Below are 17,223 nucleotides of genomic sequence, written 5' to 3'. Positions count from 1 at the left end.
TTCCTCGTTGGAAGCCCCTGCCCTTGACAATCCATGCCAAGTAACGTTCCAAGCATCTTCCTAGGGAGTGTTGCTGTAGCAGTGCTGAAACCCCTGCTCTGCTTCCTACCTTGCCTCTAGTTGGACCGACTGCATGTGTCCGTGTGAAGTTGTGGTCTACTGCTCATTAATCTGGTCCAGATGAAGGCTGAGATTAGCTGGATTACAGGAGGCAGGGTAGACACAGGCAGGTTAGACTACGGGATTACAACGGACCCCTCATTGGGACACCAGACCATGGCTGGTCAATGGTTTTTTACGACGGGTTGCTACTAAAGTGCAATGTGAAAATATGTGTGTTTTCATGTAACAGGACTGAGTCCCTGTAACATGTCCTATAGTATAGAAACAGTCATTTGGTTTTGGGTAAACTGCTTTTAATTTAACAATGCAAGTCAAGTGGAATCAAACAATGAAGTCAAAATTACATTACTACGCGACGGTGTTCTCTCTGTCTATTTACGACCCATATACATTTACGACCCATATACATTGCTGTCAGAGTATTCCCCCCTCTTGATTTATTTCACATTGTGTTACAGCCTGAATTCAAAATGGATTAAACTAGATTTTTTTTAAAGATTTTTTTATACACACACACTACCCCATAATAACACATTGAACCTGTTTTTAGACATTTTTGGTAATTTATTGAAAATAAAATACAGATATCTACTTTACATAAGTATTCACATCCCTGAGTCCCTACTTTGTAGAAGCACTTTTGGCTGTGATTACGTCTTTGAGTCGTCTTGGGTATGTCTTATCAGCTTTACACATCTGGATTTGGGGATTTTCTCCCATTCCTTGCTGATTATCTCAAGCTCTGTTAGGTTAGATGAGGGAGTGGTGGTGAATAGCAATCTTCAAGTCCTTCCACAGATTTTCAATGGTATTCAAGTCTGGGCTTTGCTGGTCCACTCAAGGACTTTCATATTCTTGTACTGAAGCCATTCCAGCATTGCTTTGGCTGTATGCTTGGTCATTGCCCTGTTGGAAAATAAATATTTGCCCCAGTCTAAGGTTGTTTGCTCTCTGAAGCAGGTTCTCATCAAGAATGAACCTCTATTTGGCTCCATTCATTGTTCCCTCTATCCTTACCAGTCTCCCTGAAGCTGAAAAGCATCCCCATAGCATGATGCTGCCACCACCATGCTTCACGGTAGGGATGGTGTTAGATGGGTGATGAGCTGTGCCTGGTTATCTCCAGACATAGTGCTTTGCATTCAGGCCAAATAGTTACATTTTTGTTTCATCAGACCACAGAATATTAGCCTTTTTATGATCTGTCTTTCACGTGCCTTTTTGCAAACTCCAGGCGTGCTGTCATGCCTTTTTCTCAAGAGTGGCTTCCGTCTGGCCACTCTTCCATAAAGCCCAGATTGGTGAAGTGCTGTAGAGATATATTTAATCCATTTTGAATTCAGGCTGTCACACAACAACATTTTGAATAAGTCCAGGGGTATGAATACTTTCTGAAGGCACTGTACGTATGATAACCATGTGTCTGTCTATCTCTCTTGGCCTGTCTCTTTGTCTGTATATGTATGATAAGGTAAATGTTCTGATCTGTCTCCCTGTTGCACTCTCTCTCTCAATTCAATGCAAAGGTCTTTATTGATATGGGAAGCATGTTTACATTGCCAAAGCAGGTGAAATAGATAATAAACCAGAATTAACAGTAAACATTACACTCCAAAGGAATAGAGAGATTTCAAATGTCATGTGTATATACAGTGGTGTAACCATGCGCAAATAGTGAAAGTACAAAAGGGAAAATAAATCAAGAAAATTATGTGTTGTATTTACAATGGTGTTTGTTCTTCACGGGTTGACCTTTTCTTGTGGAAACAGGTCACAAATGGTATTTCACCCAATGGATATGGGAGTTTATCCAAATTGGATTTGTTTTAGAATCATTCAAATCATAGGCTCCCGAGTGGAGCAGCGGTTTAAGGCACCTCGTCTCAGTGCTAGAGGCGTCACTACAGACCCTGGTTCGATGCTGGGCTGTATCACAACCTGCCGTGATCGGGAGTCCCATAGGGCGGCTCAGCGTCTTCCCGGTAAGGGAGGGTTTGGCCGGGGTAGGCCGTCATTGTAAATAAAAATGTGTTCTTAACTGACTGGCCTAGTAAAATAAAAAATGTGGGTCAGTGTTGTCTGAGGGAAATATGTCTCTCTGTTGTCATACATTTGGCAGGAGGATAGGAAGTGCACCTCAGTTTCCACCTCATTTTGTGGGCAGTGTGCACATAGCCTGTCTTCTCTTGAGAGCTAGGTCTGCCTACAGCGGCCTTTCTCAATAGCAAGGCTATGCTCACTGAGTCTGTACATAGTCAAAGCTTTTCTTAATTTTGGGTCAGTCACAGTGGTCAGGTATTCTGCCACTGTACTTTCTGTTTAGGGCCAAATAGCATTCTAGTTTGCTCAGTTTTTTTTGTTAATTCTTTCCAATGTGTCAAGTAATCTATCTTTTTGTTTCCTCATGATTTGTTTGGGTGTAATTGTGTTGCTTGTTCTGGGGGTCTGTTTGAACAGAGCCCCAGGACCAGCTTGTTTAGGGGACTCTTCTCCAGGTTCGTCTCTCTGTAGGTGATGGCTTTGTTATGGAAGGTTTGAGAATCTCTTCATTTTAGGTGGTGGTAGAAATTACCGGGTCTTTTCTGGATTTTGATAATCAGCGGGTATCGGCCTAATTCTGCTCTGCATCCTTTTATTTGGTGTTTTATGTTGTACACAGAGGATCATTTTGGAGAATTCTGCTTGCAGAGTCTCACTTTGGGTGCTTGTCCCATTTTGTGAGTTCTTGGTTGGTGAGTGGACCCCAGACCTCACAACCATAAAGGGAAATTTCAAGTATTTTCAGCCAAATCCTAATTGCTGTGTCTTTTTTCTCTTTCTCACTCTTTGCTCTCTCGCTGTCTAGTTACTAGCTGTATACGTGTGATAACCATAGTTACTACTCTCCCTCCCTCTAAGTTACTACCTGTGTACTGTGCCTTCGGAAAGTGTTCAGACCCCTTGACTTTTTCCACATTTTGTTACGTTACAGCCTTATTCTAAAATGGATTAAATAAAACCATTTTCCTCAGCAATCGACACAATACCCCATAATTACGAAGCAAAACACATTTTGGGAAAAATGTTCAAATTGATAAATACAAAAACATTCCTTATTTACATAAGTATTCAGACCCTTTGCTATGAGCCTTGAAATTGAGCTCACGGTGCATCCTGTTTCCATTGATCCTCCTTGATGTCTCTACAACTTGATTGGAGTCCACGTGGTAAATTCAATTAATTGAACATGATTTGGAAAGATCCCACTTTTGACAGTGCATGTCAGAGCATAAACCAAGCCATGAGGTCAAAGGAATTGTCCGTAGAGCTCCGAGACAGGATTGTGTCAAGGCACAGATCTGGGGAAGGGAAGTATACATTCTGCAGCATTGAAGGTCCCCAAGAACACAGTGGCCTCCATCATTCTTAAATGGAAGAAATTTGGAACCACCAAGACTCTTCCTAGAGCTGGCCACCTGGCCAAACTGAGCAATCTGGGGAGAAGGGCCTTGGTCATGGAGGTGACCAAGAACCTGCTGGTCACTCTGACAGAGCTCTGGAGGTGCCTCTTAGGAGATGGGAGAATCTTCCAAAAGGTCAACCATCTCTGAAGCACTCCATGAATCAGGCCTTTATGGTAGAGTGGCCAGATGGAAGCCACTCCTCAGTAAAAGGCACATGACAACCCGCTTAGAGTTTGCCAAAAGGCACCTAAAGGACTCTGACCATGAGAAAGAAGATTCTCTGGTCTGATGAAACCTGATGAAACCTCTGATGAAACCTCTTTGGCCTGAATGCCAAGCGTTACTTTTGGAGGAAACCTGGCACCATCCCTACGGTGAAGCATGGTGGTGGCCGCATCATGCTGTGGGGATGTTTTTCTGTGGCAGGGACTGGGAAGACGAGTCGGGACCAAGGCAAAGATGAACGGAGCAAAGTACAGAGATCCTTGATGAAAACCTGCTCCAGAGCTCTCAGGATCTCAGACTGGGGCGAAGGTTCACCCGTCAAGTAGGTCAAAGAACCTAAGCACACAGCCTAGACAATGTAGGAGTGGCTTCTGGACAAGTCTCTGAATGTCCTTGAGTGGCCCAGCCAGAGCCCGGCCTTGAACCCGATCAAACATCTCTGGAGAGACCTGAAAATAGCTGTGCAGCCACGCTCCCCATCCAACCTGATAGAGCTTGAGAGGATCTGCAGAGAAGAATGGGAGAAACTCCACGAATACAGGTGTGCCAAGCTCGTACCAAAAGACTTGAGGCTGTAATCGCTGCCAAAGGTGCTTCAACAAAGTTCTGAGATTTTATCTGTAATAAATTTGCAAACGCTTCTAAATCTGGTTTTGCTTTTTCATGATGGGATATGTGTGTACATTGAGGGGGGAAAAAACGAGTTAATACATTTTACAATAAGGCTGAAACGTAACGATGTGGAGAAAGTCAAGGTGTCTGAATACTTTCCACTGTACATATGATAACCATGTCTCTCTCGCTCTCTCTCTAGTTACAACCTGTATACATATCACCATGTCTCTCTCCTCTCTCTCTCTAGTTACAACCTGTATACATATCACCATGTCTCTCTCTCTCTCTCTCTCTCTCTGTAGTTACAACCTGTATACATATCACCATGCCTCTCTCTCTCTCTAGTTACAACCTGTATACATATCACCATGTCTCTCCTCTCTCTCTCTCTCTCTAGTTACAACCTGTATACATATCACCATGTCTCTCCTCTCTCTCTCTCTAGTTACAACCTGTATACATATCACCATGTCTCTCCTCTCTCTCTCTCTAGTTACAACCTGTATACACATCACCATGTCTCTCCTCTCTCTCTCTCTCTCTCTCTCTAGTTACAACCTGTATACACATCACCATGTCTCTCCTCTCTCTCTCTCTCTCTCTCTCTCTCTAGTTACAACCTGTATACACATCACCATGTCTCTCTCTCTCTCTCTCTCTCTCTCTCTCTAGTTACAACCTGTATACACATCACCATGTCTCTCCTCTCTCTCTCTCTCTCTAGTTACAACCTGTATACACATCACCATGTCTCTCCTCTCTCTCTCTCTCTCTCTCTCTCTCTAGTTACAACCTGTATACATATCACCATGTCTCTCCTCTCTCTCTCTCTCTAGTTACAACCTGTATACATATCACCATGTCTCTCTCTCTCTCTCTCTCTCTAGTTACAACCTGTATACATATCACCATGTCTCTCCTCTCTCTCTCTCTCTCTGTAGTTACAACCTGTATACATATCACCATGTCTCCTCTCTCTCTCTCTAGTTACAACCTGTATACATATCACCATGTCTCTCCTCTCTCTCTCTCTAGTTACAACCTGTATACATATCACCATGTCTCTCCTCTCTCTCTCTCTAGTTACAACCTGTATACATATCACCATGTCTCTCCTCTCTCTCTCTCTAGTTACAACCTGTATACATATCACCATGTCTCTCCTCTCTCTCTCTCTCTCTCTAGTTACAACCTGTATACATATCACCATGTCTCTCCTCTCTCTCTCTCTCTCTAGTTACAACCTGTATACATATCACCATGTCTCTCCTCTCTCTCTCTCTCTAGTTACAACCTGTATACATATCACCATGTCTCTCCTCTCTCTCTCTGTAGTTACAACATGTATACATATCACCATGTCTCTCCTCTCTCTCTCTCTCTCTCTCTAGTTATAACCTGTATACATATCACCATGTCTCTCCTCTCTCTCTCTCTAGTTACAGCCTGTATACATATCACCATGTCTCCTCTCTCTCTCTCTCTAGTTACAACCTGTATACATATCACCATGTCTCTCCTCTCTCTCTCTCTCTCTCTCTCTCTGTAGTTACAACCTGTATACATATCACCATGTCTCTCCTCTCTCTCTCTCTAGTTACAACCTGTATACATATCACCATGTCTCTCCTTTCTCTCTCTCTAGTTACAACCTGTATACATATCACCATGTCTCTCCTCTCTCTCTCTCTCTCTCTCTCTCTCTAGTTACAACCTGTATACATATCACCATGTCTCTCCTCTCTCTCTCTCTAGTTACAACCTGTATACATATCACCATGTCTCTCCTCTCTCTCTCTCTAGTTACAACCTGTATACATATCACCATGTATCTCCTCTCTCTCTCTAGTTACAACCTGTATACATATCACCATGTATCTCCTCTCTCTCTCTCTCTAGTTACAACCTGTATACATATCACCATGTCTCTCCTCTCTCTCTCTCTCTAGTTACAACCTGTATACATATCACCATGTCTCTCCTCTCTCTCTCTCTCTAGTTACAACCTGTATACATATCACCATGTCTCTCCTCTCTCTCTCTCTAGTTATAACCTGTATACATATCACCATGTCTCTCTCTCTGTAGTTACAACCTGTATACATATCACCATGTCTCTCCTCTCTCTCTCTCTAGTTACAACCTGTATACATATCACCATGTCTCTCCTCTCTCTCTCTCTAGTTACAACCTGTATACATATCACCATGTCTCTCCTCTCTCTCTCCCTAGTTACAACCTGTATACATATCACCATGTCTCTCCTCTCTCTCTCTCTCTCTCTCTGTAGTTACAACCTGTATACATATCACCATGTCTCTCCTCTCTCTCTCTCTCTGTAGTTACAACCTGTATACATATCACCATGTCTCTCCTCTCTCTCTCTCTCTCTCTATTTACAACCTGTATACATATCACCATGTCTCTCTCTCTCTCTGTAGTTACAACCTGTATACATATCACCATGTCTCTCCTCTCTCTCTCTCCCTAGTTACAACCTGTATACATATCACCATGTCTCTCCTCTCTCTCTCTCTAGTTACAACCTGTATACATATCACCATGTCTCTCCTCTCTCTCTCTCTCTCCCTAGTTACAACCTGTATACATATCACCATGTCTCTCCTCTCTCTCTCTCTAGTTACAACCTGTATACATATCACCATGTCTCTCCTCTCTCTCTCTCTCTCTCTCTCTCTCTAGTTACAACCTGTATACATATCACCATGTCTCTCCTCTCTCTCTCTCTCCCTAGTTACAACCTGTATACATATCACCATGTCTCTCCTCTCTCTCTCCCTAGTTACAACCTGTATACATATCACCATGTCTCTCCTCTCTCTCTCTCTCTCTCTGTAGTTACAACCTGTATACATATCACCATGTCTCTCCTCTCTCTCTCTCTCTCTATTTACAACCTGTATACATATCACCATGTCTCTCCTCTCTCTCTCTCTCTCTCTCTCTCTCTCTCTCTCTCTCTGTAGTTACAACCTGTATACATATCACCATGTCTCTCTCTCTAGTTACAACCTGTATACATATCACCATGTCTCTCCTCTCTCTCTCTCTCTAGTTACAACCTGTATACATATCACCATGTCTCTCCTCTCTCTCTCTCTAGTTACAACCTGTATACATATCACCATGTCTCTCTCTCTAGTTACAACCTGTATACATATCACCATCTCTCTCTCTCTGTAGTTACAACCTGTATACATATCACCATGTCTCTCTCTCTCTCTGTAGTTACAACCTGTATACATATCACCATGTCTTTCCTCTCTCTCTCCCTAGTTACAACCTGTATACATATCACCATGTCTCTCCTCTCTCTCTCTCCCTAGTTACAACCTGTATACATATCACCATGTCTCTCCTCTCTCTCTCCCTAGTTACAACCTGTATACATATCACCATGTCTCTCCTCTCTCTCTCTCTGTAGTTACAACCTGTATACATATCACCATGTCTCTCCTCTCTCTCTCTCTCTCTCTCTCTCTGTAGTTACAACCTGTATACATATCACCATGTCTCTCCTCTCTCTCTCTCTCTCTCTCTCTGTAGTTACAACCTGTATACATATCACCATGTCTCTCCTCTCTCTCTCTCTAGTTACAACCTGTATACATATCACCATGTCTCTCCTCTCTCTCTCTCTCTCTAGTTACAACCTGTATACATATCACCATGTCTCTCCTCTCTCTCTCTCTCTAGTTACAACCTGTATACATATCACCATGTCTCTCTCTCTCTCTCTCTAGTTACAACCTGTATACATATCACCATGTCTCTCCTCTCTCTCTCTCTCTAGTTACAACCTGTATACATATCACCATGTCTCTCCTCTCTCTCTCTCTCTCTAGTTACAACCTGTATACATATCACCATGTCTCTCCTCTCGCTCTCTCTAGTTATAACCTGTATACATATCACCATGTCTCTCTCTCTGTAGTTACAACCTGTATACATATCACCATGTCTCTCCTCTCTCTCTCTCTAGTTACAACCTGTATACATATCACCATGTCTCTCCTCTCTCTCTCCCTAGTTACAACCTGTATACATATCACCATGTCTCTCCTCTCTCTCTCTCTCTGTAGTTACAACCTGTATACATATCACCATGTCTCTCCTCTCTCTCTCTCTCTGTAGTTACAACCTGTATACATATCACCATGTCTCTCCTCTCTCTCTCTCTCTCTATTTACAACCTGTATACATATCACCATGTCTCTCTCTCTCTCTGTAGTTACAACCTGTATACATATCACCATGTCTCTCCTCTCTCTCTCTCCCTAGTTACAACCTGTATACATATCACCATGTCTCTCCTCTCTCTCTCTCTAGTTACAACCTGTATACATATCACCATGTCTCTCCTCTCTCTCTCTCTCTCTCTAGTTACAACCTGTATACATATCACCATGTCTCTCCTCTCTCTCTCTCTCCCTAGTTACAACCTGTATACATATCACCATGTCTCTCCTCTCTCTCTCCCTAGTTACAACCTGTATACATATCACCATGTCTCTCCTCTCTCTCTCTCTCTGTAGTTACAACCTGTATACATATCACCATGTCTCTCCTCTCTCTCTCTCTCTCTCGTTACAACCTGTATACATATCACCATGTCTCTCCTCTCTCTCTCTCTCTCTAGTTACAACCTGTATACATATCACCATGTCTCTCCTCTCTCTCTCTCTCTCTCTCTCTCTCTGTAGTTACAACCTGTATACATATCACCATGTCTCTCCTCTCTCTCTCTCTAGTTACAACCTGTATACATATCACCATGTCTCTCTCTCTAGTTACAACCTGTATACATATCACCATGTCTCTCCTCTCTCTCTCTCTCTCTAGTTACAACCTGTATACATATCACCATGTCTCGCCTCTCTCTCTCTCTAGTTACAACCTGTATACATATCACCATGTCTCTCTCTCTAGTTACAACCTGTATACATATCACCATCTCTCTCTCTGTAGTTACAACCTGTATACATATCACCATGTCTCTCTCTCTCTCTGTAGTTACAACCTGTATACATATCACCATGTCTCTCCTCTCTCTAGTTACAACCTGTATACATATCACCATGTCTCTCTCTCTCTCCCTAGTTACAACCTGTATACATATCACCATGTCTCTCCTCTCTCTCTCCCTAGTTACAACCTGTATACATATCACCATGTCTCTCCTCTCTCTCTCTCCCTAGTTACAACCTGTATACATATCACCATGTCTCTCCTCTCTCTCTCCCTAGTTACAACCTGTATACATATCACCATGTCTCTCTCTCTCTCTCTCTGTAGTTACAACCTGTATATCACATATCACCATCTCTCTCTCTCTCTCTCTCTCTCTCTCTCTCTCTCTCTCTCTCTCTCTCTCTCTCTCTCTCTCTCTCTCTCTCTCTCTGTAGTTACAACCTGTATACATATCACCATGTCTCTCCTCTCTCTCTCTCTCTCTCTGTAGTTACAACCTGTATACATATCACCATGTCTCTCCTCTCTCTCTCTCTAGTTACAACCTGTATACATATCACCATGTCTCTCTCTCTCTCTCTCTCTCTAGTTACAACCTGTATACATATCACCATGTCTCTCTCTCTCTCTCTCTCTAGTTACAACCTGTATACATATCACCATGTCTCTCCTCTCTCTCTCTCTAGTTACAACCTGTATACATATCACCATGTCTCTCCTCTCTCTCTCTCTCTCTAGTTACAACCTGTATACATATCACCATGTCTCTCCTCTCTCTCTCTCTCTCTCTAGTTACAACCTGTATACATATCACCATGTCTCTCCTCTCTCTCCCTAGTTACAACCTGTATACATATCACCATGTCTCTCCTCTCTCTCTCTCTAGTTACAACCTGTATACATATCACCATGTCTCTCCTCTCTCTCTCTCTAGTTACAACCTGTATACATATCACCATGTCTCTCCTCTCTCTCTCTAGTTACAACCTGTATACATATCACCATGTCTCTCCTCTCTCTCTCTCTAGTTACAACCTGTATACATATCACCATGTCTCTCCTCTCTCTCTCTCTCTCTCTCTCTCTCTGTAGTTACAACCTGTATACATATCACCATGTCTCTTCTCTCTCTCTAGTTACAACCTGTATACATATCACCATGTCTCTCCTCTCTCTCTCTCTAGTTACAACCTGTATACATATCACCATGTCTCTCCTCTCTCTCTCTCTAGTTACAACCTGTATACATATCACCATGTCTCTCCTCTCTCTCTCTCTCTCTAGTTACAACCTGTATACATATCACCATGTCTCTCCTCTCTCTCTCTAGTTACAACCTGTATACATATCACCATGTCTCTCTCTCTCTCTCTCTAGTTACAACCTGTATACATATCACCATGTCTCTCTCTCTCTCTCTCTCTAGTTACAACCTGTATACATATCACCATGTCTCTCCTCTCTCTCTCTCTCTAGTTACAACCTGTATACATATCACCATGTCTCTCCTCTCTCTCTCTCTCTAGTTACAACCTGTATACATATCACCATGTCTCTCCTCTCTCTCTCTCTCTAGTTACAACCTGTATACATATCACCATGTCTCTCTCCTCTCTCTCTCTAGTTACAACCTGTATACATATCACCATGTCTCCTCTCTCTCTCTCTAGTTACAACCTGTATACATATCACCATGTCTCTCCTCTCTCTCTCTCTCTAGTTACAACCTGTATACATATCACCATGTCTCTCCTCTCTCTCTCTCTCTAGTTACAACCTGTATACATATCACCATGTCTCTCCTCTCTCTCTCTCTAGTTACAACCTGTATACATATCACCATGTCTCTCCTCTCTCTCTCTCTCTAGTTACAACCTGTATACATATCACCATGTCTCTCCTCTCTCTCTCTCTAGTTACAACCTGTATACATATCACCATGTCTCTCCTCTCTCTCTCCCTAGTTACAACCTGTATACATATCACCATGTCTCTCCTCTCTCTCTCTCTCTCTCTCTCTGTAGTTACAACCTGTATACATATCACCATGTCTCTCCTCTCTCTCTCTAGTTACAACCTGTATACATATCACCATGTCTCTCCTCTCTCTCTCTCTCTAGTTACAACCTGTATACATATCACCATGTCTCTCCTCTCTCTCTCTCTCTCCCTAGTTACAACCTGTATACATATCACCATGTCTCTCCTCTCTCTCTCTGTAGTTACAACCTGTATACATATCACCATGTCTCTCCTCTCTCTCTCTCTCTCTATTTACAACCTGTATACATATCACCATGTCTCTCCTCTCTCTCTCTCTCTCTCGTTACAACCTGTATACATATCACCATGTCTCTCCTCTCTCTCTCTCTCTAGTTACAACCTGTATACATATCACCATGTCTCTCCTCTCTCTCTCTCTCTCTCTCTCTCTGTAGTTACAACCTGTATACATATCACCATGTCTCTCTCTCTAGTTACAACCTGTATACATATCACCATGTCTCTCCTCTCTCTCTCTCTCTAGTTACAACCTGTATACATATCACCATGTCTCTCCTCTCTCTCTCTCTCTAGTTACAACCTGTATACATATCACCATGTCTCTCCTCTCTCTCTCTCTCTCTGTAGTTACAACCTGTATACATATCACCATGTCTCTCTCTCTAGTTACAACCTGTATACATATCACCATGTCTCTCCTCTCTCTCTCTAGTTACAACCTGTATACATATCACCATGTCTCTCTCTCTCTCTCTCTCTAGTTACAACCTGTATACATATCACCATGTCTCTCCTCTCTCTCTCTCTAGTTACAACCTGTATACATATCACCATGTCTCTCTCTCTAGTTACAACCTGTATACATATCACCATGTCTCTCTCTCTCTGTAGTTACAACCTGTATACATATCACCATGTCTCTCTCTCTCTCTCTGTAGTTACAACCTGTATACATATCACCATGTCTCTCCTCTCTCTATCCCTAGTTACAACCTGTATACATATCACCATGTCTCTCTCTCTCTCCCTAGTTACAACCTGTATACATATCACCATGTCTCTCCTCTCTCTCTCCCTAGTTACAACCTGTATACATATCACCATGTCTCTCCTCTCTCTCTCTCCCTAGTTACAACCTGTATACATATCACCATGTCTCTCCTCTCTCTCTCCCTAGTTACAACCTGTATACATATCACCATGTCTCTCTCTCTCTCTCTCTCTGTAGTTACAACCTGTATACATATCACCATGTCTCTCTCTCTCTCTCTCTGTAGTTACAACCTGTATACATATCACCATGTCTCTCCTCTCTCTCTCTCTCTCTAGTTACAACCTGTATACATATCACCATGTCTCTCCTCTCTCTCTCTCTCTCTAGTTACAACCTGTATACATATCACCATGTCTCTCCTCTCTCTCTCTCTCTCTCTAGTTACAACCTGTATACATATCACCATGTCTCTCCTCTCTCGCTCTCTCTCTAGTTACAACCTGTATACATATCACCATGTCTCTCCTCTCTCTCTCTCTCTAGTTACAACCTGTATACATATCACCATGTCTCTCCTCTCTCTCTCTCTCTCTAGTTACAACCTGTATACATATCACCATGTCTCTCCCTCTCTCTCTCTCTAGTTACAACCTGTATACATATCACCATGTCTCTCCTCTCTCTCTCTCTCTCTCTCTCTCTAGTTACAACCTGTATACATATCACCATGTCTCTCCTCTCTCTCTCTCTAGTTACAACCTGTATACATATCACCATGTCTCTCCTCTCTCTCTCTAGTTACAACCTGTATACATATCACCATGTCTCTCTCTCTAGTTACAACCTGTATACATATCACCATGTCTCTCTCTCTCTCTCTGTAGTTACAACCTGTATACATATCACCATGTCTCTCTCTCTGTAGTTACAACCTGTATACATATCACCATGTCTCTCCTCTCTCTCTAGTTACAACCTGTATACATATCACCATGTCTCTCCTCTCTCTCTAGTTACAACCTGTATACATATCACCATGTCTCTCCTCTCTCTCTAGTTACAACCTGTATACATATCACCATGTCTCTCTCTCTCTCTCCCTAGTTACAACCTGTATACATATCACCATGTCTCTCCTCTCTCTCTCCCTAGTTAACCTGTATACATATCACCATGTCTCTCCTCTCTCTCTCCCTAGTTACAACCTGTATACATATCACCATGTCTCTCCTCTCTCTCTCTCTGTAGTTACAACCTGTATACATATCACCATGTCTCTCCTCTCTCTCTCTCTAGTTACAACCTGTATACATATCACCATGTCTCTCTCTCTCTCTCTCTCTGTAGTTACAACCTGTATACATATCACCATGTCTCTCCTCTCTCTCTCTCTCTCTCTCTCTCTCTGTAGTTACAACCTGTATACATATCACCATGTCTCTCCTCTCTCTCTCTCTCTCTAGTTACAACCTGTATACATATCACCATGTCTCTCCTCTCTCTCTCTCTCTCTCTAGTTACAACCTGTATACATATCACCATGTCTCTCCTCTCTCTCTCTAGTTACAACCTGTATACATATCACCATGTCTCTCCTCTCTCTCTCTCTCTCTCTAGTTACAACCTGTATACATATCACCATGTCTCTCCTCTCTCTCTCTCTAGTTACAACCTGTATACATATCACCATGTCTCTCCTCTCTCTCTCTCTAGTTACAACCTGTATACATATCACCATGTCTCTCCTCTCTCTCTCTCTCTAGTTACAACCTGTATACATATCACCATGTCTCTCCTCTCTCTCTCTCGTTACAACCTGTATACATATCACCATGTCTCTCCTCTCTCTCTCTCTCTCTCGTTACAACCTGTATACATATCACCATGTCTCTCCTCTCTCTCTCTCTCTCTCTAGTTACAACCTGTATACATATCACCATGTCTCTCCTCTCTCTCTCTCTCTCTCTAGTTACAACCTGTATACATATCACCATGTCTCTCCTCTCTCTCTCTCTCTAGTTACAACATGTATACATATCACCATGTCTCTCCTCTCTCTCTCTCTCTCTCTCTAGTTACAACCTGTATACATATCACAATGTATCTCCTCTCTGTAGTTACAACCTGTATACATATCACCATGTCTCTCCTCTCTCTCTCTCTAGTTACAACCTGTATACATATCACCATGTCTCTCCTCTCTCTCTCTCTCTAGTTACAACCTGTATACATATCACCATGTCTCTCCTCTCTCTCTCTCTCTCTAGTTACAACCTGTATACATATCACCATGTCTCTCCTCTCTCTCTCTCTCTCTCTCTAGTTACAACCTGTATACATATCACCATGTCTCTCCTCTCTCTCTCTCTCTCTAGTTACAACCTGTATACATATCACCATGTCTCTCCTCTCTCTCTCTCTAGTTACAACCTGTATACATATCACCATGTCTCTCTCTCTAGTTACAACCTGTATACATATCACCATGTCTCTCTCTCTCTCTCTAGTTACAACCTGTATACATATCACCATGTCTCTCCTCTCTCTCTCTCTCTCTCTCTCTGTAGTTACAACCTGTATACATATCACCATGTCTCTCCTCTCTCTCTCTAGTTACAACCTGTATACATATCACCATGTCTCTCCTCTCTCTCTCTCTAGTTACAACCTGTATACATATCACCATGTCTCTCCTCTCTCTCTCTAGTTACAACCTGTATACATATCACCATGTCTCTCCTCTCTCTAGTTACAACCTGTATACATATCACCATGTCTCTCCTCTCTCTCTCTCTCTCTCTCTCTAGTTACAACCTGTATACATATCACCATGTCTCTCCTCTCTCTCTCTAGTTACAACCTGTATACATATCACCATGTCTCTCTCTCTCTCTCTCTAGTTACAACCTGTATACATATCACCATGTCTCTCCTCTCTCTCTCTCTTCTCGTTACAACCTGTATACATATCACCATGTCTCTCCTCTCTCTCTCTCTCTAGTTACAACCTGTATACATATCACCATGTCTCTCCTCTCTCTCTCTCTAGTTACAACCTGTATACATATCACCATGTCTCTCTCTCTCTCTCTCTCTCTAGTTACAACCTGTATACATATCACCATGTCTCTCTCTCTCTCTCTCTCTCTAGTTACAACCTGTATACATATCACCATGTCTCTCCTCTCTCTCTCTCTCTCTAGTTACAACCTGTATACATATCACCATGTCTCTCCTCTCTCTCTCTCTCTCTCTAGTTACAACCTGTATACATATCACCATGTCTCTCCTCTCTCTCTCTCTAGTTACAACCTGTATACATATCACCATGTCTCTCCTCTCTCTCTCTCTCTCTAGTTACAACCTGTATACATATCACCATGTCTCTCCTCTCTCTCTCTCTCTCTAGTTACAACCTGTATACATATCACCATGTCTCTCCTCTCTCTCTCTCTCTAGTTACAACCTGTATACATATCACCATGTCTCTCCTCTCTCTCTCTAGTTACAACCTGTATACATATCACCATGTCTCTCCTCTCTCTCTCTCTCTCTAGTTACAACCTGTATACATATCACCATGTCTCTCCTCTCTCTCTCTCTCTCTAGTTACAACCTGTATACATATCACCATGTCTCTCCTCTCTCTCTCTCTCTCTAGTTACAACCTGTATACATATGATAAGATGGTGGCTCCTAATGTGTCTCTGAGGGATCAGCCGGAGGTCAGCTCTGAGGTTCTGGGGGTGCTGCTCAAACACCACTACAGTAGGAGACTGGCCCACGGCCACCAAGACACTGCTATGGGTCAGTACCACACACACACACGTAAGTTATGTTCTTCTATCCTCGTGGGGACCTATTATCCTTTTCATTCAAAATCATGTTTTCCGTAACCCTAAACCTAACAACTAACCCCTTACCCTAATTATAAACTTATCCCTACACCAAAACTTAAAATAGTTTTTGTCCTCATGGGGATTCTGGAAATGTCCCCCACGAGGGAGAATTTTCCTTGCTTTACTATCCTTGTGGAGACTTTTGGTTTTAAGTCTCCACAAAGACAGAAGAGCTTGCTGCATACTGCTGCTGTTTCCCAGTCTGACCTTGAAGTGTTGAGTAAGGTGTGTGTGTGTGTGTGTGTGTGTGGGTGGCCGTGGCCTAAAACACAGTTTTTTTTGACTGGCCACTGTGGCAGGTAGATAAAAACATACATATATTTTTTTAATATACATTTTTTACCGGAACATTTATGTTTGTGTTAAATACACCAGAAATCACAACAAAATGGATAAGCATGCTTAATTGTACATTTTTTGAAAGAAATGTATTTCTATTAATAGTCTCACTTTAGTAGTTAAAGCAGCGTATATGCCTGTGCACATTGCTAATAAATGACACCTTTAAGCAGTGCACACAGACGCCCAGCCAGGCAGTGTTGCTTGGATAGCTATAACGTTAGGATTCCTATTTCGTTGTGTATTACCAGATATGAAACAAAATGGCAGAAATACTTGTGAAAACAGCTACTGTAGCATTTATTTAGCTATTAATCACTATTCGCACGTGCCAATACTTGTTAATTTTAAGGGCCTGTGTGTGTGTGTGTGTGTTCTCTCCATCCATGTGGGTATTTGTGAGTGCATACAGTATATACCGAGTGGACAAAACATTGTACACTGTCTTATCTTAGTTACCCATGCATGGGTGTGGGTTGACTGCCGTGGGTGTGTGGGTTGGTTGACTGCTGTGTGTGGGGGGTTGACTATACTGCTTCTCCTGCAACCTCTCCTTCCTCCCCCTCTCAACCTCTCCTTCCTCCCCCTC

General features: G+C 42.4%; 1 protein-coding gene across 5 annotated transcripts in view; it reads left to right on the top strand.

Annotated features, from left to right (window-relative positions):
• Nucleotides 1-17,223, top strand: part of LOC115114767 (ski-like protein) — a 50,503-nt gene that overhangs the window by 26,028 nt on the left and 7,252 nt on the right. For 4 of the 5 annotated variants that reach the window (XM_065013741.1, XM_065013740.1, XM_029643258.2 and 1 more), the window contains exon 5: nt 16,058-16,224. In XM_065013741.1, the coding sequence (XP_064869813.1) occupies nt 16,058-16,224 (167 nt within the window). The remainder of the gene's footprint in view (nt 1-16,057; nt 16,225-17,223) is intronic. The other variant, XM_065013742.1, reaches the window with a different exon arrangement.

This window comes from Oncorhynchus nerka, linkage group LG9b, assembly GCF_034236695.1.
Source record: "Oncorhynchus nerka isolate Pitt River linkage group LG9b, Oner_Uvic_2.0, whole genome shotgun sequence".
Taxonomy (NCBI): Eukaryota; Metazoa; Chordata; class Actinopteri; order Salmoniformes; family Salmonidae; genus Oncorhynchus; species Oncorhynchus nerka.
This window is presented reverse-complemented; position numbering and strand designations above follow the sequence as displayed.